The 23,386-nt window shown below is 41.0% G+C and overlaps 1 protein-coding gene across 4 annotated transcripts in view; it reads right to left on the bottom strand.

The window, feature by feature from the left end:
• birc6 (baculoviral IAP repeat containing 6) overlaps positions 1 to 23,386 on the bottom strand; it is a 129,148-nt gene that overhangs the window by 39,522 nt on the left and 66,240 nt on the right. For all 4 annotated transcript variants that reach the window (XM_082558084.1, XM_082558087.1, XM_082558086.1 and 1 more), the window contains exons 53-64: positions 22,915 to 23,151; positions 21,949 to 22,792; positions 21,588 to 21,731; positions 20,640 to 20,769; positions 15,232 to 15,363; positions 14,942 to 15,103; positions 14,651 to 14,824; positions 10,436 to 10,635; positions 9,886 to 10,219; positions 9,281 to 9,498; positions 6,243 to 6,407; positions 5,507 to 5,678 (exon numbers count right to left, since the gene is read on the bottom strand). In XM_082558084.1, coding sequence (XP_082414210.1) covers positions 5,507 to 5,678; positions 6,243 to 6,407; positions 9,281 to 9,498; positions 9,886 to 10,219; positions 10,436 to 10,635; positions 14,651 to 14,824; positions 14,942 to 15,103; positions 15,232 to 15,363; positions 20,640 to 20,769; positions 21,588 to 21,731; positions 21,949 to 22,792; positions 22,915 to 23,151 — 2,912 coding nt within the window. The remainder of the gene's footprint in view (positions 1 to 5,506; positions 5,679 to 6,242; positions 6,408 to 9,280; positions 9,499 to 9,885; positions 10,220 to 10,435; positions 10,636 to 14,650; positions 14,825 to 14,941; positions 15,104 to 15,231; positions 15,364 to 20,639; positions 20,770 to 21,587; positions 21,732 to 21,948; positions 22,793 to 22,914; positions 23,152 to 23,386) is intronic.

Here is a 23,386-nt window from a genome sequence, read left to right as displayed (position 1 = left end):
CACTGCGGGATTTGATTCCCTGCCGTTGTAGTGTGTTACTGATGGTGACCTTTGTTACTTTGGTCCCAGCTCTCTGCAGGTCATTCACCAGGTCCCCCCGTGTGGTTCTGGGATCTTTGCTCACCGTTCTCATGATCATTTTGACCCCACGGGATGAGATCTTGCGTGGAGCCCCAGATCGAGGGAGATTATCAGTGGTCTTGTATGTCTTCCATTTTCTGATGATTGCTCCCACAGTTGATTTTTTCACACCAAGCTGCTTGCCTATTGTAGATTCACTCTTCCCAGTCTGGTGCAGGTCTACAATACTTTTCCTGGTGTCCTTCGAAAGCTCTTTGGTCTTGGCCATGGCGGAGTTTGGAGTCTGACTGTTTGAGGCTGTGGACAGGTGTCTTTTATACAGATGATGAGTTCAAACAGGTGCCATTCATACAGGTAACGAGTGGGGGACAGAAAAGCTTCTTACAGAAGACGTTACAGGTCTGTGAGAGCCAGAGATTTTCCTTGTTTGAGGTGACCAAATACTTATTTTCCACCCTGATTTACGAATAAATTCTTTACAAATCCTACCATGTGGATTCATGGATTTTTTTTTCACATTCTGTCTCTCACAGTTGAAGTGTACCTCTGGTGCAAATTACTGACCTCTGTCATCATTTTAGGTGGGGGAACTTGCACAATCGGTGGCTGACTAAATACTTTTTTGCCCCACTGTACATAAGATGTAAACAGATGTTTCACGAGCCATCTTTGCTTAGACTCCAGCCATTATCAGTATACTGTTTACACTGCCCTTAAACTAGATCACATCAAGTTGCATAAAGTTAGAATTAAGTGAATTAAAAAAGAAATCTAAGTATCATCTAACCACCTAACAGTAACCATTAGCAACACAGCCATTGTGCACCAATTCAGAACAGTGCTTTACTATAAACTCACCACAGTATGACAAGCTAATCAATTTATCCTGCACATCCTCCAGATGTTGGATCTTCACGATCTAATACACAATCTAAATTGGCACCATGACCACAATTATGGACATTTTCAACCAAAACACTGTTCCAAATCGTTTCAACCTAGTTAACCTCAACTCCTCAGTATAGCACTATAAATGATGAATAAATTATGTATTTGCATCTTTAATGTTTTTGTATGTGATAATCCAGTGATACACAAATAATATCGTATTTTGTGTGCTATTGTTCATCCATTTAGGATCAAATCAGTTTAAAGGTCTGAAGGCTCACACTGATGCCAAAAATCTTTCCTCAAATGTGTTAAACCCTAAAGTTACAAGCCTGTTTTGAAAATATGAGGAGTAAAAAGAACAGATTTGTGTAAATACTCGAGTACAATTAACAAGGTACATTGTCAGTTCCCACCTTTGGATATTTAAAACAAATCTTCCTCTTACTCATTGCAGTGGTAGGCACTGTAGGACTGCAATCTTCTGGACAGATACCTCTAATGTTAAGCCTGGAATTACACTTCCAGTTTGGGAGTTATAGGTCCTAATGCTCCTAATCCCACTGGGACCACTTAGAACTTAACTTTCTAAACCTGTTCCAGTGGTTCCCGCAGTCCTTGATGCTTCTCTATTTTCTCGTGCTCCTCCTTCCTGATGTTGTTGTCTCATCTATCAAACCTACAGTCTTCTGCATCTTCTCAACCACAACTATGTCTGGTTGGTTGGTCACAGCTGCTTCTCTGTGTGAAGGTAGAAATTCCACTGACCGTCGCCCTGTTTTTAATTCATCATCACCTTTAGTGGTGTCCCATATTGGTTCGATTGGGGCTTGAGGACTTCTAATCTCTATGCATCACAGATGTTCTTGGACACTATAAGCCACTTGGTTGTGCCTCTCAGTGTACATAGTCCCAGCTCACATCTTCCATCTTGCTACTATGTGTTTGATAGTCTCTGGGGCAGTCTTGTAGCAGTCTTCCTTTCTACCATGCTCAGAACACCTCTGTTCTGTCCTTCCTAGCCACTGGTAAGATTGATGTCAGCCACTTCCCTGTGTAAGTCAATGGTACATCCCATGTGGCAGATTAAAACCAACCAAGGCCCTGAAACCAACTAATCTTCACCCTCAACCTTTCAGGTACTCGCATAGCAGCGCCCTTATTTGTGCAGTCAAGCAATCAAGGAGTGCTGTTAGCTTCCTCAGCTAGTACGAGTCATTTTGGGTTCTGGTGCTGTTCAGGTCTTTATTCTGGAGACTCGTTGTTTCTGCTCTGGAAGATTGCTATGGTACGCTCAATTTCAGTTCTGGCTGTGTCTTCCATTGTGAAATTGCTCCCTTGTAGCTGAACATATACTCTGAATGGATCTTTGGCAAGCAGGCCATTCATTCTCTTGGGCTCTGCTTCTCTGGCATTTCTTCAGCCTAGTGGGCAGAGTTTCGCAGTTTTTGGTTCTTCAGTTATCGAAAACTTGTTGTGTCTCTTTTATATTCAAGACATGACCCAATTTGAGCAAGCATTTGGCAATAGTGGGAAGGGAAAACTCCATTTAACAGGAAGAAACCTCAGATAGAACCGAGATTAGGGAGGGGCACAATCTCCAGAGAGACAGAACAAAAGACACTGCAGAAGAGAGCCAGAGATGAAAAGTAACTAATGATTAAATGCAGACAGGTGTATAAACATACAGTAAATGAAATAGGTGAGTGAAGAAGCAGGATAGTCCAGAATGGGAAGCTCCCAGTAGCCTATTGCAGGGCAACAAAAGGAGGATAAAAGTTCAAGACCCCAAGATCCCTCACATTGTTACTTGAGGCCAAGGTAAGGCAATGCAAGTATCTTTTTTGACACCAGGAGCAAAAAAAACAAACAGCTGAATTATGTTAGTGTTAAAAATTCTGAAACAAAGTATGTTTTAGCCGAAAATATGAAAAATCTTACAAATATTTCAGCTATATTTAATAAATTGTCTTATTGAAAAAAAAAAAGGTTTTATTTTTCAAAAAGACATATTTTGTGTTTTGGACCATGCTGTATTTAAAAATGAGATGACAATGAATTAAGTGCTCCATCTCTCGATGTGTGTCAAAGTGCCCGTTATAAATGTTACCTCGAGCCAGTTATCAGATTTGAAAGAGGCAATGAAGGCTAAGGTGTAGAATGAAGAAACTTAAACTGCCAGTTAAGGATACTACAGAACATGGCTAAAAAAAGAAACAAAAATAGCAACATTTTACTAAAAGCTTCACAGACTAGAGTATATTAAAAAAGGACGCAAAATTTCTATGGGACTGTATTTTTTCTTGTGCGCGTGCAGTCAATGTGATGCTAAATTAAATAAGCAGAGCATAGACAATAATGTTAGAGAAGGAGAGAAAACCAGTGTTCACTACAGTCAGCTCTGGTCAGTCATTTATTCACACCTTGGACCTCCTGGCCACCTGGCTTTCATGTAAAAGGTGGTCCAGCTGCTCCCAGCTTCTATTTGGCAGGACACACCATGATTTCAATTAACTCTAATCAATGTCTACTCAACACATGACATTATACCTATGTGCTATTAAGCTGGGTGATAAATATATCAGTTTTAAAAGTATTACAAAGGACATGCTTTAACACAGCATGTGGAAACACTTGGATTTAAACACACGTCAGAGGCTTTTACCAGATAATGAGGAGTAATTACAACACTCACAATGCTATTTATCAGCTGTTATTTAATTATGAGACCAGGGGCACATTAATACAAGCCAGCATGCATGCTTACATACTCCTGCAAAGTTAAACAACCAGCAGCATTAGGCACACACAGGTAGCATACACTCACTGTAACAGGCTCTGGGATGATACTAGCGCTTTACCAGTCCCTAAGGACCCCAAAGCGCTTTACACATCCAGTCATCCACCCATTCACACATGATGTGTCGCCATCACCAGATGCCCAGGTGATGGCAAGCTACATTGTAGCCACAGCCACCCTGGGGCGCACTGACAGAGGCGAGGCTGCCGGACACTGGCGCCACCGGGCCCTCTGACCACCACCCGTAGGCAACAGGTGAAGTGTCTTGCCCAAGGACACAACGACCGAGACTGTCCAAGCCGGGGCTCGAACCAGCAACCTTCCCATTACAAGGCGAACTCCCAACTCTTGAGCCACGATCGAGGATATAAGCAGTGGGCTGACCTAACCTTAACTGTGCAGCACCGTCTACATTCACTTGCATTCATGTATATATTTATCTGCTTAGCACTTTTACTTTTTGAAATTGGAGTTCTCTCTTTGCTATACAATATAAAATTACTCTAAAGTCCCTGGAATCCAAGATTTCATGCCAAAGCTGTAGCTTTGTCTTCTTCTTTGCAAGCTCCTTTGACTTTGTCTTCAACAGTATCCCTGCTAGACTCTTAGGTATAAACAACAACGAACACGTTTAGCCAGTGAGCATACAGCTATGGTTAATTGTGTAAACAAAAACTTTAAAGTGGCATATAGGTGTTACTTTCTCTCTGTGTCCACAGAACACCGAGTGTTAAGTAGCAGACTGCTTTTCTGATTTTTGCTTCCCAGGTTGATAGCAATCAGTTAAATTTATCATTTTTGAAAATTGGTCTTTTTTTTTCTTTTTTTTTAAAAAATCTGCCCACAAACACAAATGCCAGAAACCCTTCAGGAAATTGATTTCATGATGTTTTCGAGTATGTAGAATCTAAATAATGAAACATGGAGCGGTAAGACTTCTTAATGACAGATTTCTAAACACATACTATAGGAGCAATGATAACCACAAACTTATCAAGCCTATTGGAAGTATGCAGCTTTCTGCATTTTTATAGTGGGCAAGCTAGATTCAATTACAGGATATTACATTGTGCTTGTCACAGACTTACTTGAGTTGATCAATATTCTCAGTGAAAAATGTAAGTTACTATCAAGCAGACAGTAACTTACATGTTACTTTTGGTAAGATGCATACCAGGTCTCAGCAAACAGACTGTAAATAAAGATGTTATGAAGACTCAAGGTGACTTGAGCCGTAAACTATCCCCATCTTGATGCCTAATAAAAAGTGAAATGTTTATTTTCATTCTCGTGATTGCATTCTCAGTTGTTCTATAGTTCTGTGTCATTAATCTCTTACAAACTCAGCTACCATCACTTATCAGCAGTCTCTCCTTAGAGAATTTAACATGTTGCCTAAAGGTCTGTGTCATGTTTGATGTAAACCACAAAAGTCCTATTTCCTTTGTGTGGGTAAGCACTATTCATTTCAGTGAATAGAACGAAAGATCTAAGGGATACAACATTATTTTTACAGATAACCCTTTCATGTCCACTTCAGTGTGACAGGAGAGTCATCTTTCTTGCTTAGTGTTTATGGTAGAAATTCCTACGTGATCACTCTGTTGAGCTGAAATATACAGAGGTTCAAATCACTTCTCCTCAGCCAACCGGTGGGGCCTAGGAATCAAGGCGCACAGAGGCTAGATCCGTCTCTCTGTTGGTCATACTCATCACTTGCAAAGACATGGGCCCTACCTGAGTCGTTGCGTAGGTAGGAGGACATGGCGGGAATGAGGCAGGACTGGCTCAGCAGCTCTAGCAGCACTGCTGGCAGTGCTGAGCTGTTGTGAGCTCTGCTGGCTGTTGAAGAGGCATCAGCAATGTGGCAGCCACTTGAGCCTGCTGGGTTGATATAGCTTGCCAAGACCTAGTAAAGAAAAACAAATGCAGAATTAAAATTTACCCTTTATGAAGAAAAGCGTTCATGTGACCTGCTCTGGATGAGGGAGAATCCATGTTTTTGATCACTGTGTGTCTTCAGATGTCCCTTCCTACACACCACAACTGCCAGGATGATAAGCATACCTCTTTATTGGGAATCAAATATATGCACCAACTGTATTGTTGGGTGCTCATCTCTCACTATGACAAGGCACAGTAAGTAACATCAAAAGAAATTAAACATAGCTAGATATGATACCTTTGCGTGGTTCATGGTTCAAATGAATCCTTACTCATCTTAAATTGAGCATTGCTGCAGCCCTTTTTTTATCCCCTGCCCGAAACAAGCCGTTTTAGTTCCCTGCCCTCCATTTAACCCAGCTGTCTGCTCATTATTTGCGTCTTGTAGTTTGGTCAGTCTGTTGAATTTGAATACTATAGTGCAAGTTCACAAAAAAATTAATGGGTTCATTTATGGCCCATGTTTCATAGGGAATACCAGGCAAAAATAACCCACCTTAAAAAAAAAAAAATGCTCATTTGCACTTACCTGGAGTAGACAAGTGACATGCTCTTCCTCTAGCCTTTGCTTGGTGAGGGCCTGCTCTACGTCCCAGCCTGACGCTGTAGATCCAGTACCAAAACCCGTTCCTTTAGCCCAGTACAGCTGTTGCTCCTCACTGGTCCCCCCACCATGGCAGCTGGATATCTGTGGCTGCCACACACACACACACACACACACACACACACACACACACACACACACACACAAAAATCAAAGATTTTGCATTTTTACTTCCCTTTAACAATTATTAATGAAATTCAGGCGTAAACACTGTTGCTGCTTTTTCATCACGTTTTATCATGTATTCAAAAAGGTCAGAGTTGGTTGTGGCCTACATAGAAAGCTGCCATAAAACATTTGTGATGGTCACATGGAGTCAAACAAGAAATGAGATTTGTGTATTCACACAGTCCCTGAACAAGCATGAGACCGGACACATCACCACCACAACAAAAACAAGGCAGGTCTGCTTCAGGAACCCAGTGACAACACCTCCACTCAGGGGGTGAAAAACTCATAAGCTCATATGCTTTAGCTAGATATGTTTTAATTTTTTCAGTTTGGTGTTTGAAACATGATAAGAAAACAGGTCTAACTGGTTTATTCTTTTTCTGGGATACCAAACCATTGTTGACTCTGTTCTTACGCCTCTCTTTGAGGCCCCTTTAATTTATAAAAATTAAAAAAAAAAAAAAAAAAAAGCGCTGAAGACCTACACCTGAGATCACAGTAACTATGATTTCAGATGTGACCTCTGCCATTCACACTAGGAAAACAATCATTGATTTTTCCTACACATTAACACAAGCTGCCATTAAATGCATACAAACACAAACCAGGCTCTCTCTTCCCGACTTTATTTAAAAGCCCATTGATGCTATATTGCTGTCAGAATGGTTTGTAAATTGCTCTACATTTGTATGTAAAGCACATCCTTAATTTTTTTGTTTCAAGAGCTAAACGTCCATATACTTTGCACTTAGGGCTGTGCGATATGACCAAAATCTCATATCCCTATATAAGACATCTATCGTCCCGATAACGATATAAATCACAAAAATGTAACATTTTCTGTAAATTCTGTCAATCTCGGGCAGCTCGACTTGTGTGAAGTGTTTCCAGCTGGGCGTCGTGTACCTGGAGTTGAGTGTTTTAACAGAGGCATGAAACTATACATTTTTAGACATAAGTTGTAAAGGCTGCAGTTTTCTTTGAGTATTTATTACACAGCGTGCTGCGGGGAAAGCCTGTTCTAACGTTTGAGTCTAAGGTTTATTTTTTAGCACCTGGTGGCTCTTTTTTAATTCTCATCTGTAAACAATCTGCTCTTTCACGTGATTCAGTTTATTTTGAAAAGTCTCAACAGGATCTTAAGCTTTATTTTGAAAGATTTATGCGGAAAATAAACAAGCCAACACGTGATGGTTTTACTGTCGTTGTTGCTGACGACAACACATAAAAACCAATGACTGCGATCAAAACAATGAAAAAAATATTGCCATAAACGGTTTCTTTTGCGACACCACGAAACAATAGCGTAAAATGAAACGATAGACGTTTTTATATCGTCATCTGATATATATTGTTATATCGAACAGCCCTATCTGCACTTCTTCAGGTCATAGAAGATGTGCAGTTAGCAGAGTCAGGCAAGTCGAGGTGAGGTACTACCCGTTTCTCGGATGCACAGCCTTTTCTCCCTGCAGCTGTTTGTTTTTTATCATTCACTATGAACAATTAAGCCATTTGCCAGGCAAAGGTACGCTAAGGAAGCCGTAAGTAAAGCAGCAAGACAGAGGGTCATTAATAACGGCAATCGTTTTTATCCTCAGTTACTCCATTACTGCCAACAGCAAAACACTCAGGCAAAGTGAGAGTAGCCAGTGGCATGAAGCTGGGTTAGTCTGACAGAAGTAAGAAAATGACAAGAGCTGGACAGGACTCTCTTTTCTTAGACATCTCACAGGCTGGTGAAAGGTTCAAGAAATGATTCACAATGCAACACCGACAGGAAGCTGTCATCAGCCACAAATTTAAAAGAGCCAAAATGTATCATCAGGTAGGGCTGGGCTATATCATACCGTTCACGGTAATACCGGTAACTTTGGGCAACGATAGGAAAATGACATATCGTGATAGAATATGGGTAAAACGCGCATGCGCAGTGCCTTTGTTTACATACGCACATGGCGGCGACGCCGAATGAGAAGAGCGAAAGCGGATCGTTGAATGAAACAGATGAAGCTGAACTGGTTTGTAAAAATGCTGCAGCTTCAGTGGTGTGGAACTGGTTTAGCTTTCATCCGTCAGATACACAACAAAGCACTATTTTTGGTAGCGCATGCTAGCGGGCCGTCGTTATTACCGTGTTGTTTGGAAAATACGGCACACTTAAAATCAATCCTTTGATTTTTCTGAAAGTCGACAGAGCCCCTTATAATCCCGTGTGCCTTATGTTTGAATCCTGGTTGTGTTTGCTGACCTCGAAACGATTTTATGTACACGGTGCTCGAAAATCTGTCAAATGTTTTAGTACGACTTTGCTAAGCTACGAAGCCGCACCACTTGATAGATTGTCGGAGCATTACGGCTTTCATAGGCAGGAGCCTCGCGGAGTGATACGTACTGTGCTCCAACATAATATTACCGTATTGTGTGTGTATAACTTCTTTGAAGTTTTGTGGATATTATACATGGTTATGCTGAGGATATGTCGGCCAGTTTCCACTGGAAATGCCTTTTGGTTAAACTGTCAAGGAATTTGCACTGTTACGTTTTTATATAACTTTAATGCACATAAAACAGCTGCTTGTTTAAGTGAAAATACATAGATTTTTTTTTGCACTAATAAAGTTGTGGAGTTGTAAAGTGTTTTGTCTAGTGTCAATTATATCGTCAGTTATATCGTTATCGCAAAATTTCAAATGTATATCGTGATAAATCTTTTTGGTCACATCGCCCTGCTCTATCGTCAGGGACAATTGACGATTAGAAACAGAATGTATGTGTGATATGGGTCATACCTCAGAGACGCTGGTATTGGCATTGGGGTTGCGAGGGGCGTGGTGGCTCAGAGCTGACAGACAGGCTAGAATGAGGTGGATGGCACCGATTTCCAGAGCCATGCGACGCAGAAGCACACCGTCGTCTGTGGTCAGAGGGGTGCTGCTGAACAGTGCTCGCAGGACATGGAATGGTAGTGTGGGGAGCACGTTGGCTGATGGAGATTGCAGGATGTGACCTAAGAAGATGTCAAAGCAGACACTCAAAATAAGAAGGTTTTGATGCTGCTTTTATATTTGTTGTTTAGATTTGTGTTTTAGTCGATTAAATCACACATGAACAATCCATTTTTATTTTACTTTTCTTGAAGGGGGGGGGCAAAAAGGAAAATAAGACACCGTGCTGACAAACTCTCGCTGGTTAGAAAACACAGTAAATTTTATATTTTAGTCAATTGGGGACAGACAGGAGAAATAGCTGTGTGCAAAGGATCTTTGCAAGAGCTTTCTTTCAAATAGCTTAGCAATTCTCAAACTTTTTCTGGCATTAAATACTTCCCAAGCTAAAAGTTCAAAGCCCAAGGTGAATTTCAGTGCGGACAGCTGTGACGTGTTTTCAGACTTACTGCCTTCTCCATCGTCTGTGACACCCAGTACCAGCCGCAGCAGACACTGGGCATGTTTCCTCTCCTTTAGCAACACCTCTGCGTAACCTGGCAGGCGCAGGAAGAGGCCAAAAGCTGCCAGTGAGTGGGCAGGGATGGGCGACATGGTCTGCACTGAGGATGATGACGATGAGGATGTCTGGGACTGTTGTTTGTTGATGGGCGGTGGCTCCGCTGCAATGGACTCTGGTGCCTCATACACCAGCTCACCCGACTGCTCTATGGTCACCCACTCAAACTGGTCGCTGTCCTTGGGCTTCTCCTGTGTGCTGGAGGGAACCACAGGAGCGCTGACCTGTGAACAACCGCAACGACGAGTAAAGGCTCAGCGAAGGTGTGAAATGCAAGACAATGCTGACAGGTGAATTTAGGAGACACACAAGGCTCTTTATCAGGGCAGGTAAGCTCAAAACATTTGTTGTGAAATAAAAAGTTAATACTAAAGAACTGCTGTATGTATGCAAGTTGTTCAATTTCTAATTTTCTGTGCCTCTTGAAAGCTGAGTTTTACCTGCTGAATGACATCGGGGTATAGCATGGGCAGCCTCTCCGCTATCAGGGCCAGGCCCCCCATGCCAGCAAAGACTTGCAGAGGTGACTGAATGGGACTCGTCTCCAGCAGGGACTCATCAGCTGCGGCATCCAGACATTCTTCATTAGGCATCATTGGTTCATCCTCAGGGCAGCTATTCAGGATGTCACAGTGATCCACTGCAAGTAGAGCAAAGAGAGGACCTTGTACGTTCATCCACTGGCTGAGACTGAAAACAATTACAAGCCTTTTGTTTGTTTCAGCAAACTCTTAACAGTTCAGTAATCTCCTGTAAATCCACCTGCTATGTTTGTCTTAATTCTGTCCATAATAAATATTTTTACACACATTATTATGTGATATGTTCTGAGGTTCAACCACACTATACACAGAGAAGGTAAGGTTCCCTGCAGGGTTCCTTAAGCTAAATCTGGAGAATCTAACGCCTTTCTGCAGGTCTAACTGGTTTAAGCATTAAATAATTTAACTAAAAATGTTTATGTTTAATTACTAAAACTAAAATGTTTACAAATACATTTTTGATGACAGAACTAACGAAAATATCTACAAATTTTAACAATTACTAAGATCTTTTTGGAAGAAAAGTGAATTCAGTGCTTTATAAAAGAGATTGATTGAATTACAGGTTATTCTGAACTGCAAATCACAAAAAGTTTAATTGTCTTAAAAAAAAGCAGCAGGCAATAGCAGGTTATATCTACTTTGAGAAAACTCCTTGGTCATTGTGAATAAAGATGTGACGTTACTTGTGATGAACTTGATTAACTGGGCTGATTGCTATGCATTGTTGCATTGTGTCAACTCATGGTTAAATAGAATCAACAGAATCTTTTAACCATATTTAACTCTTTCCCAGAGTTTCATCACTCTTGCAATCCTTATCCAACGTCTGTATTAATCCTGAGGATTCTAACTGAAGACAACACTGTGTGTCACAGTTGTGCACTGTCACAAACTGGTAAGTTTAATTCTGTAATAATAAGGTTTGTGGAAGTGAAGCCTGACAAGGTCCTTTCTCTCAAAAGAAAACCAACTGGTTTACAAAATATGTAAAGAATTTCCCTTAATGAAATTAAATCCCTGATGCAAAGTCTGAATCAGAGAGAGATTTCACCGAGCCACAAATCCCTGTCATCGGTAAGCTGTCCTGTACTGCAGGTGTCTAATCTCTACAGGTTATGGAATGACACAGTGAATCAGGATCCACAGAGAGGATGAATCTATTGGTTAAATGAAGATAATGACAGACCCCGTCAAGCAGTTAGTGTCTGGGCAGTGGGCACATTTGGGTAGTTTATTCGAGTTCATTGGAAGGAAGTGATGAGTCAGTACCCATTCGTTATGTGAAGGTAATGGCTAAAGAAAAACTGAGCTGCTCAGTTACATACTCAAGGTATGTAACTGGGGTGAAAACCGTTAACAGTTTTCCTTTTCTTAAATATCTGAATTGTCTGTATTTGCAGGCAGTGAGTATTCACAAAAAATTTGTGGATAGAAAAGACTCAAAAGGTGTACAATTCATCCAGATGATGGAGCAAAAAAAAAAAACAAGAAAAAAGAAAAGAGCAAGCATAAAAGAAAAATATCTTATAAAATAAAGTAAAAGTTAATAAACAATGATTTCTTTAAAATATTTCTTGAAGGTATGTCCTCCTGGGATTTTACTTTTTGTTCTATATCTTTTGACTTATTTGAGCTCCACTACTAAGTCCTGATGTGCTCAACTAAGGGCATCCTGGCCTTATCGATGACATCTCATGTGTTTGGGTGGCCTCATTTAGCTCCAGAAGATCCAAAGCTGGTGTGTGCTTTACATTACTGCATCCGGCACTTTGCATTGAGTTGTGGGGAAGTAAGGTTTGGATGCAGGTGCTAAACATGGATACACATTCCATGAACCTCTTTGTACACTGTTCTTCAATTAATCTGAAGTTCACCTGAAGTTTGGAGGTCTGAAGCGATCGGACGTTGGTGACCTCTGCAATGGACCCTGCTCTGATTTTGTGGCCTATCACTTCGTAGCTGAGTTGATACTGTTCCCAGTCACTTACACTTTATTACAATACCACAGTTTACTGTGGAATATTTAGCAGTAGTGGATAAATTTTACGTGCAGGTGGCATTATGGTTCGCTGTAATTCACAAAGCTCATGAGAGCAACTCAATGTGTGCAGAATTAGTCTGCACTCCTAGCTGCTGATTTCATACACTTCTGGCAATGACTGGACCAGTTGAATCCTTTATTTGGATGGAGGAGTGAATACTTTTAGAAATACAGTGTATTTTGATTTAAAGAATGGTTCACCCAAGTCACCCAAATTCTATATTGCCTTTTTCTCAAGTTATGCCATTCACATGATTTTCAGAAAACATTATTTCTGACATTGAGGTCAAGGTCACCAGGATCCAAAAACTTCCAAGATTTTTAGTACATGTACCTATGATATCAATTTGAAGCTCGTAAGTCACTTTATTCTATAGCTTTCACATTCACAAACTCGGGTATCTACGCCGCCCGCTCACCTGACAACATCTGCCCATCAGCCTTTACAGCCGAAGGGTAAAAATGGTAGTTATAAAAGTCTCATTTCACATACCCTATGATTTCTTAAACAGTGACACATGAGTGTTAAGATGGAAAATATGGATTGTGGATAGGACATGTCGCATGGATAAAGGGAATATGAGCATATCTGCAGATTCACCAGTGCTGACATTGACATTAAAAATTAATTTGACCGAGTACTGACCCATGAGTCTGCAGAATCAAAACGCTAAATATAACCAGCCTGAAAGTCACCACTTCTACAGAATGACAGCATAGTTTTGAATGGGATATCAGCAGTTGGATTCAAGCAACAACCTGTCCTGACTGAATGAAATTCAATAGCAATTTACAATGTGAGTCAATAGGTAAGACTCTCACAGTAAGTGGGCACAAATTCAAATATACCATCTTTCAGCCATAAAAAAAACCTCATGTTCACAATCGTTTAGAGACACAAATGCAACACTAACGTCCCTATAAATGTTGTACCAAAGCAACATATAAGGATGAAAAGGCTTAACTCCCAAATGAATGCAAAGGTAAGCAGGAAAGTGTTTGAACAGTTTGTGCTAAAAAAAAAAACACTCTGCAAGCTTTTAGACTTCAAAGCCTCTCAGTACAGCCTGAGAAGCAGCCAAGGTGATGTGAACTGAGTTCAGACCAAAGTACAATTCCATTAAATCTTGATGTGAGAGTAGAGTGGAAAAAAACAGGTCTGGATTTTTACTACATTTTAAAAACTCCATTTCTATTTACTTGATCATAGTTACTGAAGTGGTCTTGAAATAATAATAAAAATGAGAAGAATCTTAGTTTCTTCCATTTCTATTTGATAAGTTAACCTTCATTTCATATTTAGATATGTGAATTTGACACAGAGGCACCACTGAATAGACTAGCTGACCGTGCCAAAATCCCAAATGTGACATAATCTGAAAGATACTGTTTGCACAGTTGAGAAAAAACACCAGAACAGGTGCAGGACTCATTACAAATTAAGAGTTTGTTCAGCCTCTAACCAGGACTAGCGTGGTCTTTGGTTTGGGACAGCTGAGGGAGAGCCTGATGTGGGTAGTCAGGGGTGTGAATTCAAAGTAGCCAATCACAACATCATGTGATGACAAAGTGAGAGGATCAACTTAAGCACACTGTAACTAAGGTCCTGTGAGTTTTTCAGCAGGCAGAGCCTTTTTCGTTTGTTGGTCCTTTGGCTTTACTTCTATAATATTGCTGCATTTTAGCTGCAGTATCTCAATTATTTGGTATGTAGACATCCTAGAAAATGCTGCATATATGGCTGGGTGTCTGCATTTTAGTTTAGAAATGACTGGATGTTTGGTGCTGTTCATATGTCTGACTTCACGTATTGGGTGCAGCTTGATGCATCTTTCACAAAGATTTGGCTTGTTTATGTTTTGCGCTCATGTGCAAAAGAGAAATCTCTAAATTATCAGTGAAGGAATTTAGACTGCTTACAAAAAGTTAAAATTGTAATTAATCATCAAAAGTTTTACAGTTAAAGTAATAAATAAGTCAGCTGTATTGATTTTTTAAAGCATATTTTTAGTGGGACATCAGTATAATATCTGAACTGACTCCTCCTTAGGAGCTGTGTGTTTTATTACCTTTCTCAGTGCGGAGTCTCTTGAACGAGTCAGTCTTTGAAAGGCCGGGGTCAGAGATGACCTTGGAGCCCAGTTTCACTGTCAGGCTGATGGACTGGTAGCCCTGCGGTAGCTTGCGGTCATACAGAAGTGTGAGTAGCTGGGCCAGGGTCATCTCAGGTGGGAGTGGCTGACCTGGATAAGAGGACAGAGTACACACCGTTTCTCTTCGGTAATATGTGAACATTTTACATTTTACTCAAAGACCTGCGCTTGTTGCTGTCTGATATGAATCGGTTGTGTATGTGGCACCTGGAAGCAGCTTGTGGTAGAGGTGGAAGACAGGGACACTGATGGTTTTAGCTGAAGGATCCACACTGGATGAAGCAGTTAACTTGTCACTCATGACACGGCCTCTCCTTGATGGAGGCCGGGGAGGGGTGGAAAGAGCTCGCTTTGATTGGGACTTTAAGCCTGAAGGCAGAGAAGAAAATAAAAATACAGAAATACAGAACAATATTTGTTTTTCAACAAAATGCATCATAGCTTATATACTGTGTCATTATTAGGTGTGTAAATGACACAAGACACACATACTGTACCTGAGGCTACTACAACACTGTAGTTGTCCTGGAAGCCGTTGTCTGCCTTCATCTTCTCTTTCTCTTCATGATTCTTCTTCTCCTTATCCTCTTTCTGCTCGTTGATCAGTTTGGCAGTAATGCTGGGTGTATCTGGATAAACAGACACAGAAAATTAAATATATATTTTGTCACACTTCTTGGTTTTTTTTATTGCTTTGGTTTAAATAACATTAGCAAGCTAAAAGAAAGAAGGAAAGAAAAGATGCATCAGATGCAAAATTTGTTCACCCACACAAGAACAGCCAGAAGATGATATGTCTTATAGACATGCATACTGCCCTGTAACAGCAGCAGTGTATCAGGTTTTTCAAGGTCCCAGGGGGTGAGCTATTCATCATAGCTGCCTTGTACTTAACAGGTAATACCGAAGCTCACAGCATCAGCGCTGCACAGCTGACCTTGATAGCCAGAGAATGCCAAGTGAATTAAACTGCAAGGACAGAGCTGACTGCTGGGATATTTTGTTAATAATTTAGGCTGTAATTAAAACTGCAGCTCTTATAACTGAAAAACATGACTTCTCCAGTTCTTAATTAATCAAATTTTGCTTGGAATTTGAGAAAGGGCTGCCCCCTTGTGTCCTTACTTTACAAAGCCAGTTAAAGTTGAAAAGCGTGAGTTGATCACCTCTCCCTTCTTTCTCCGAACATAAACAGGATCTCTATGCTCAAAGAGCTCTAGTTTTTTGTCTCAACTGATTAAAGGACCTACTTGTAGCATACATATTCTTTTTCCCAATTGCATCAGCATACTTCAGATTGGATTTGTGTTCTTCAGAAGTGTTTTTTCGTGGTCTTTAACGTTGCAGTTCGTTCCTGTACAGCTTTCTAGTAATGGTCTTCTTTGAGACTACAATTCCTGACTTGGCTAAGTCATGCACTAATGTCTTGGCAGTGGTTCTGTAGCCTTTAGACCTCACTAGTCTCATTTACAAAATCTGAAATTTTCCACTTCCTACTTCTGCCAGGCTACCGTGTAGCTCTCTTAGATTTTTTTTTTTGATCCCTCCCCACATCAAAGTCAAACGACTCACCAAAGTTTAAATATCGTAACACTGATGAGAAACTATGAGCTCAGACCCCAAGTGGCTACAATCCTCAGTGAAGCCAATAGCGTGCAAGCACGATAAGCCAGACAAAATATTCTCCACCAGTATTTGGGGTTACTCTTTAACCCAACTGAGGCCAGGGTGTATATCCTGCTCCCGCCCAGGCAGCACAGACATTCAGGACGCGGAGTCCATAGCACTGCACAAGCAAAGAGACAATAATCAGATGCAGAAGGACACCAGCGAGCACAAACATGGTACTAGGGCAGCCCTGCAGTCTCAAAGGGCAGCCACCCAACTCACCGACTGCTGACGGGAAGCCCGTTGCGCAATGGGACTCCCAACCACCATTTCAGCCTGCCCCCAACATCAGTAGTACATCTCTATGTAAATGAAGCTATTCTAAATCTTGCATGTGCCAAGCTACTGCTGCACATTAAAAGAACAGAGATAGTTAAGGTCCAATTCCACTTTGTAAAGGACCGGGGGGCAAAGGACACCAGCCAGCATAAGTCCCAACCAACCCACCCAACCCAAACTTTACAATTGCATTTCATCCATCCATTCTCTTCCGCTTATCCAGCCTATCCCAACTACCATAAGGCAAGAGGCAGGGTGCAGGTTGCCAGTCTGTCGCAGGGCCAACACATAGGCTACGTTCACACTGCAGGTCTTAATGCTCAATTCAGATTTTTTGATCAAATCTGATTTTTTTGTCTGCTCGTTCACACTACAAATAAAATGCGACAGCAAACGTGCTCTAGTGTGAACGCTCAAAGCGGCCCGCATGCACAAAAGAAGACGTCACACACACAACGGCTCTGTTTAGACCCAGAGCAAACAGTATTGTTTGACTGATGGCCCTTAATATAAAGACTTCGGACTTTACATTTCCCAAATTTTGCTTTAAGTTATTTGTTATTTACATAATAATGTAGATAACCTAATAATGATCCTTATTGCTGTTTTAGAGGAGCTGTGCTTCCAAGGATAGCTGCAGATTTCTGTCAGAATCTGCAGATTATACAGAACATATAAAATGTTCACGTTTCTCCAACGTTGTCTTCCCAACAGTTTCACTGGATGGACAGGAAGCGTTCACGATGTCTTCTCCGGAGCTGATAATTGGCGTCTGTCTTGTGTCAGTGATGTAAAAGACGGATTTAATGCGACATGACCATTGAAAAAGCAGTCGCTTTCTGAAACATCGGATATGTATCGGATTCAGCACCACATACGAAAGTGACCCAGATTGGATTTGAAAATATCGGATTTGTGCCGTTCACACTGTCACACCATGATCGGATATGGGTCGCATAGGGTCAAAAAAATCGGATTTGATGCGCTTTCACCTGCAGTGTGAACGTAGCCATAGAGACAAAAACAACGATTCATATTGACAACTAGATTCACCAATTAACCTAATCCCACCAACTGCATCTGTCTTTGGACTGTGGAAGAAAGCCAGAGAACCCATGCAAACACAGAGAGAACTTGCAAATATGCAAACTCCCCATCACTGTGCCACTATGCTGCCCTCAATTGCCTTTTATACTTGTATAATTCAATCCATAAGACTCTATTTTAAACAAAAGTGGCAGAATACTTAAGAGAGAGTGCCCATCTGAATATTACTACATACTACGATGCTTTTGAATCAACTTTTGGGGTTCCTCTAGTAGAGCATTTCTAAGTGTTTTATACAACATGCTTCATTCACAGAGTCACATGATCACTTTTTTCCTACGCCCACGTGCTTTCTATCCAACATAAAAGCCCTTTGAGTGCTCAAGAGTAGAAAAGCACTATATAAAGAACCAGTCCATTTACCATTCACATAGGTTTTTACTCCACCGGATTATGAATCTAAGGGTTAAGTAACTCCCAAAGCAGTACCTTGCCAAAGGATATGTTTGCATGCAGCAGCCACGATCAAACAACAAAACTTCCAGCTGGTAGATGACCTGTTCGACCTCCTGAGCACAGCCACCCAAAAGGTTTCACATTTCAGTCTTAGAATGGACCTATTAGCATACCTTAAAAACTAGAGGCAGGGACCAATTTTAAGTATCTTTTTCACTTTCAGTGATACAAAATTAGCAAAGTCTGACTGTTCGGTAGCATTTTGGTTATGGACCAATGTTAAGTCTAAATGAATGTTTAATGTCTCTTATCCAGGGTAATGTAACGATTGCTCATTGGATAACCACGGCCAGAAGACTGAAAGAGAAGTGTATTTTTGGACTTAAGTATCAACTCCCAAATTCTGTGTTGGTGGTAAGAATGTAATTTCTGCCATTTATTTTATCACTACTGTTGATACTACCTTTAATGAGCACACATCTCTGGGAATAAACTTACTTCTGAAATTAAGAGAAGGATTACTACGTTTCACATTCACTGAACAAAGAATTGTAAACAAGATACTTTGATAAATATGCAATAGGAATCAGACAGTAAACTAACACTGACAATACAGTGTTCAGCGGGATATGCTGTAATTTATGTTTGCTGTGCTACAAACTTGTTACAACATATTTACTTCAAGATGGTGTTTAAAATTCAAAGAGAGACCAAAGGAGGAATGCTCCAATGGGAAGCTTAACCGAAGCAGTTGCCTTGTCCTGTTTAACACAGTGCAAGTTTGTACAGGACAGTGAAGTACACATTTGTGAGCTGTGAGGCAAGACAATATTATTGAAGCTAGTTTAGAGGCTTCAAAACATTATTTGACAATAATTTAGTGTGAAACTTTTATGGTCTAACATATTTAGAGCACACAAAAACATAATTTGATTTTCCTATTACAATTTGCAAACATATTCCCCGTACATCAGCTTCCTTCATCTGTCAAATGCTTACATTCAAACAGTTTCTATTGGCACAACAATTGTGTATTTCTCCTCCAAACTCTTCCAAAATGGCCTCCTGGCTTCATGAGTTTGCAAATATGAAAACAGCCACTGTTACTGCAAGACATAGCTGGACTGGCCATCGCCCGGTATGCCCGATGGTGATTTTTCGTTTTTATGGGCAGATGATTTTTTTTTAATAATAATAATAATAATAATAATAATAATAATAATAATAATAATAATAATAATAATAATGGATTGCATTTATATAGTGCTTTTCAAGGCACCCAAAGTGCTTTTTTTTTTTTTTTTTTAATTTGTAACGGCATGAACAATGAGAGGTGGTGGATTGGCTAGATGTTGGCCGATGTGTAAAAATAACTCAGTTGTTTGGTGGTGGCTATGGCGGGGCTTCCACAGAGGCCAGTGGGTAGATGAGGGAAGGTGAGGCAGGAGGAGGAGAGACCCAAGGCGGCCGCCGGTCTGAGTGTCAGGTGAACTGAACTTCAGGTAAGAAGTTATGACTGCAGTCTATCTGGTCAGATATAAACCAAGTTTAGGTGGAGTTTATTTTCGTTATGCTGACTTTTTACAGTCAGTTACAATAACTCGTACTGCGTGCTAGCTAGCATGACGGAGTTTCTATACAGCATTCTCAAAAGCTAAAAGAAATGTTTTATTACACCAAGAAAGATTTCCAATCGATACTGGTAGGAGAAAATTTATGCTATAGTAGGACATTTTCATGTGAGTGTAAGAATGAGCATCTTTTCTTCAAGGAAAAGAATAACTGGAAGAAGAAAAAAAAAATAGAAAGATGTTTCACTGACAAAACTTTACATAAGGACTTGATGGAGGCAAAAACAAAGACTTCTAAAAGATGTCTGAACAAGCAAGAGCTTAAATTTTCTGAAATCTTGTAACTCTCAAAACTGATTTTAAAAAAAAGAAAAAATATTTAATCAAACGTTGATGGAAAAGTAGATTTGTTGAAAAAATTAATTGGACTGTAGAGTCCTGGAACAGTTTTGTGTTTTGGAATGACTTGAGAAAGCTTGGAACTGAGCTTTTGCTTATTTGCACTGAAAGGAGCCAGCTGAGGTGGTCAAGATGACTCCATTACACCTCCCCTCTCAAGCTTTCTGGAGCTAAGAGGAGATGCACAGGGAATTTTTTTTTTTTTTTTTTATGGACCACCCAGGACGGGAAAAAAAGGTGCGAGGGGAAAGAAGAAAAGGAGGTCAAAAAAGGTCAGTGAATACTATACAGTGTTGTGGTTCCCAAACAAAGAGCATGCAATCTCATTCAAGTCAAGAGCAGAGAAGACATTTTCCATCAGTTACAATGCAAGTGTAACCTGAAGGCAGGAACATCTACATGTACTGGTACATACTATGAGCAGTGAAGTCTTTATGTGGTTGTTGTTGTTGTTGTAATGAGAAATTTTCTGTCTTGAAACATACCAGAAACCCGGTCCAAGACTTCAGCCAATGTGGTGGAAATTGGTAGATGAAGGGTGCGGTACTTGTGGCCTGCTCCATACATGGGATGCTGGATCATGTGGCTGGTTGCATTGATCCGTCCTTTGTATAACTGAGGAGGAGGAAAGGAAAAAAGAAAACACCACAATCAGGTTAGCTGCAGAAACTAAACATAAAGAGTATATTGTACTTGCTGTCAATATGGGACTATTTAGCTGTTTTCTGGTCTACAGCCAAATAGTCCATTGCTCTGTAACATACAAAGCACTGTGTGTTCTGACATCTTTCTATCATCTTGGCCACCCCCAAGGTTTTCTTAATTTTGTAGTTTTTGGGACTTCACTACATGGTGCAGGCTGTACGCCTCATGCGAATCACTGAAACAGCTGCCCTAGTCTGAGCATCTTTTGTTAAGTAGGTGTCGCAATTTGGCCCTAAACAAAGTTGCCCAGAACTTTATGCCTTTTTCAAATCACATCACCTTTAGTACCTGGAATCCATAAATGTTTGCACTAAATTTACTCAATTATTGAGATATTTCAGCTAGATGAATGAAAAATGACTTGCTTTGGGTAATTAACCAATTTCTCCATACAATGCTTCCAGGCACTCATGTCTCCAAAGCTTTTGTAACAGTCAGCAACTGAGCAGTAGAAAGTATAAACCATTAGGGTGTAACTGAGAACACATAATGCCAGGCATGAATCAGTGTGAAGGGACCGTTGTGATACAGAAAAAAACAAACAAACATATGCTTCATACTGCTGCACTGCCACCTTAAGCTCACAGCAAGTACTTCATCAGGCATTTGCTGTATGTCACATCCTCATTTCAAAGTCTTTAATGAAATAACATTTATTTAAGAAAAAGCACAATAGTTTGTGTAAAACTTCTGAGCAACGCTGTTGACCACATAATTGAGTTACCCACCGGACAGGGAGACTGTAGGAAGACTGTGACCTTCTCATCCTCCAGCATGAGCTGCAGAAACAGTCTTCGAATGAAGCCTGAGATGTTTCCAGAGACGGGTACATTGCCTCGCTGAGGTGCTGATTGGAAGAGTTCACAGAGAACCTGCAGCCAAAGACAGAAGTCTTAAAAACCAAGACCGAAACCAATGAATATCTACATTTGAATTTCAATTTATAAATAAATTAGCTTACCAACTAGCAATCATTAAATAACACGTTTGTCTAATTATGTGTGCAAATCTACATCTAACAAGTTAAAAGAAAAACATTATTATTTTAATTTTTATTATTATTTCATCTATAATAACTAGTAAGAGGACCTGTGCCATAAGGCGCTGGTTGTTAGGGTGGCAGGAGATACACTGGAGAAAGAAGGCCACAGTGGCATTCTCCAGTGCTGTCCTCTGCTGGGTGGTGAGTCCTCCTGTCTGCCCTGAGGAGGCCAAGGAGAAGCGTGAGCCTAAAGGCTGAGGTTGGGATGGAGGAGAACCTGCAGCAAATCCAGGCTGACAGCCAGCATTGGCCCCAGCACTGGCACTGGAGTGGCACAGTAGGAACAGCAGTGCCGTCCACAGTGGGTTGACCTCTGGTCCTCCCAGCCAGTCCTTCATGGTGTGACTGTTGCCTACTTCTGTGAGAAACCGGAGCACTGGAGCAGCCAGCTCTGCCGAGAGAGGCGGGCGATTGTGTGAGGACGAGTGAAAGTGGTGATGATGGTGTCGTCTCTCGGCCTGACCAGCGGGCAAAGGCAGGTCTGCACTGGCCAGGAGGCTGAAACAGAACTGAGCCAAGCTGCGAACCAACAGCGAGGGCAAGCCTGAATCCAGCAGCTGCTCTATTGCTCCTGGTGACTGGGAGGCAGCCGCTAGTGTGGTTAGCTGGGATTCTGACAGATTAATGTGTGGCCTGGCATGCTTGGAGTCGTCGGTAAGTCCCGCCGCAGTGGTGTTAGCATCATGCTGCTTTTTGCCATCATCAGTCATGGCAAGACGTCGCTGCTGAGCCTGAGAGTGAGTGGCGATGGGTGGTGAGACAATCCCCATCCAGGACATTAGCAAGGAGAAGTAGCCGGGATGGATGTGACACATGGAACACAACAAGCTGTCCACGGCCTTCTTCAGCACAATGTTGCATGGCAGCGACATGGACCAGTTATACAGCAACCTGAAGGGAACAGCAAAGAAAAGAATGGAATCAGTAATAAATCTGCTAAGAAGAATATTGTTTAAACCCACTAATGAATCCAACTACATGCATGTGTAATAACTACAAGACACTGGACTGACTCAAAGAGCTCTCTGTTGAGCAGTGTAGGCAGGTCATAGTCGACAGGCAACTCATAGCTGTGCCAGAGGATGGCTGCCACACAGTGGAGGTGGGAGGGCGATGGCATAAGGAGACCATACTCCCTTGATGAAGCAGAGGAAGAGCCAGCAGCATGCCCAATGTATCCCATTGGACCACTCATCTTATGGGCTGCCACATGGGAAGAGTCATGGACCCACTGCAGAAGAGCCTGGATCCTGGAGGTTTAGAATTCAGAGATTTGACAAATAAGTCAAATGGCTCAAGTGCTGGGCACGGTAATGTTTTTTCTGTTTGTTTGTTTTTTTTACATAAAAAAGGTCCTCAATTTCTTAGTGAGAACCACCTTGGGGCAGAATTTATATGCAACAAACAATGAGATGACAGTAAAAAGACAAAAAAAAAAAAAGAAAAGGAGAGTGAAAGGACACTTTTTACTATCAGCTTATGAGT

The sequence above is a fragment of the Aulonocara stuartgranti genome (assembly GCF_965226115.1).
Source record: "Aulonocara stuartgranti genome assembly, chromosome: 13".
NCBI lineage: Eukaryota > Metazoa > Chordata > Actinopteri > Cichliformes > Cichlidae > Aulonocara > Aulonocara stuartgranti.
This window is presented reverse-complemented; position numbering and strand designations above follow the sequence as displayed.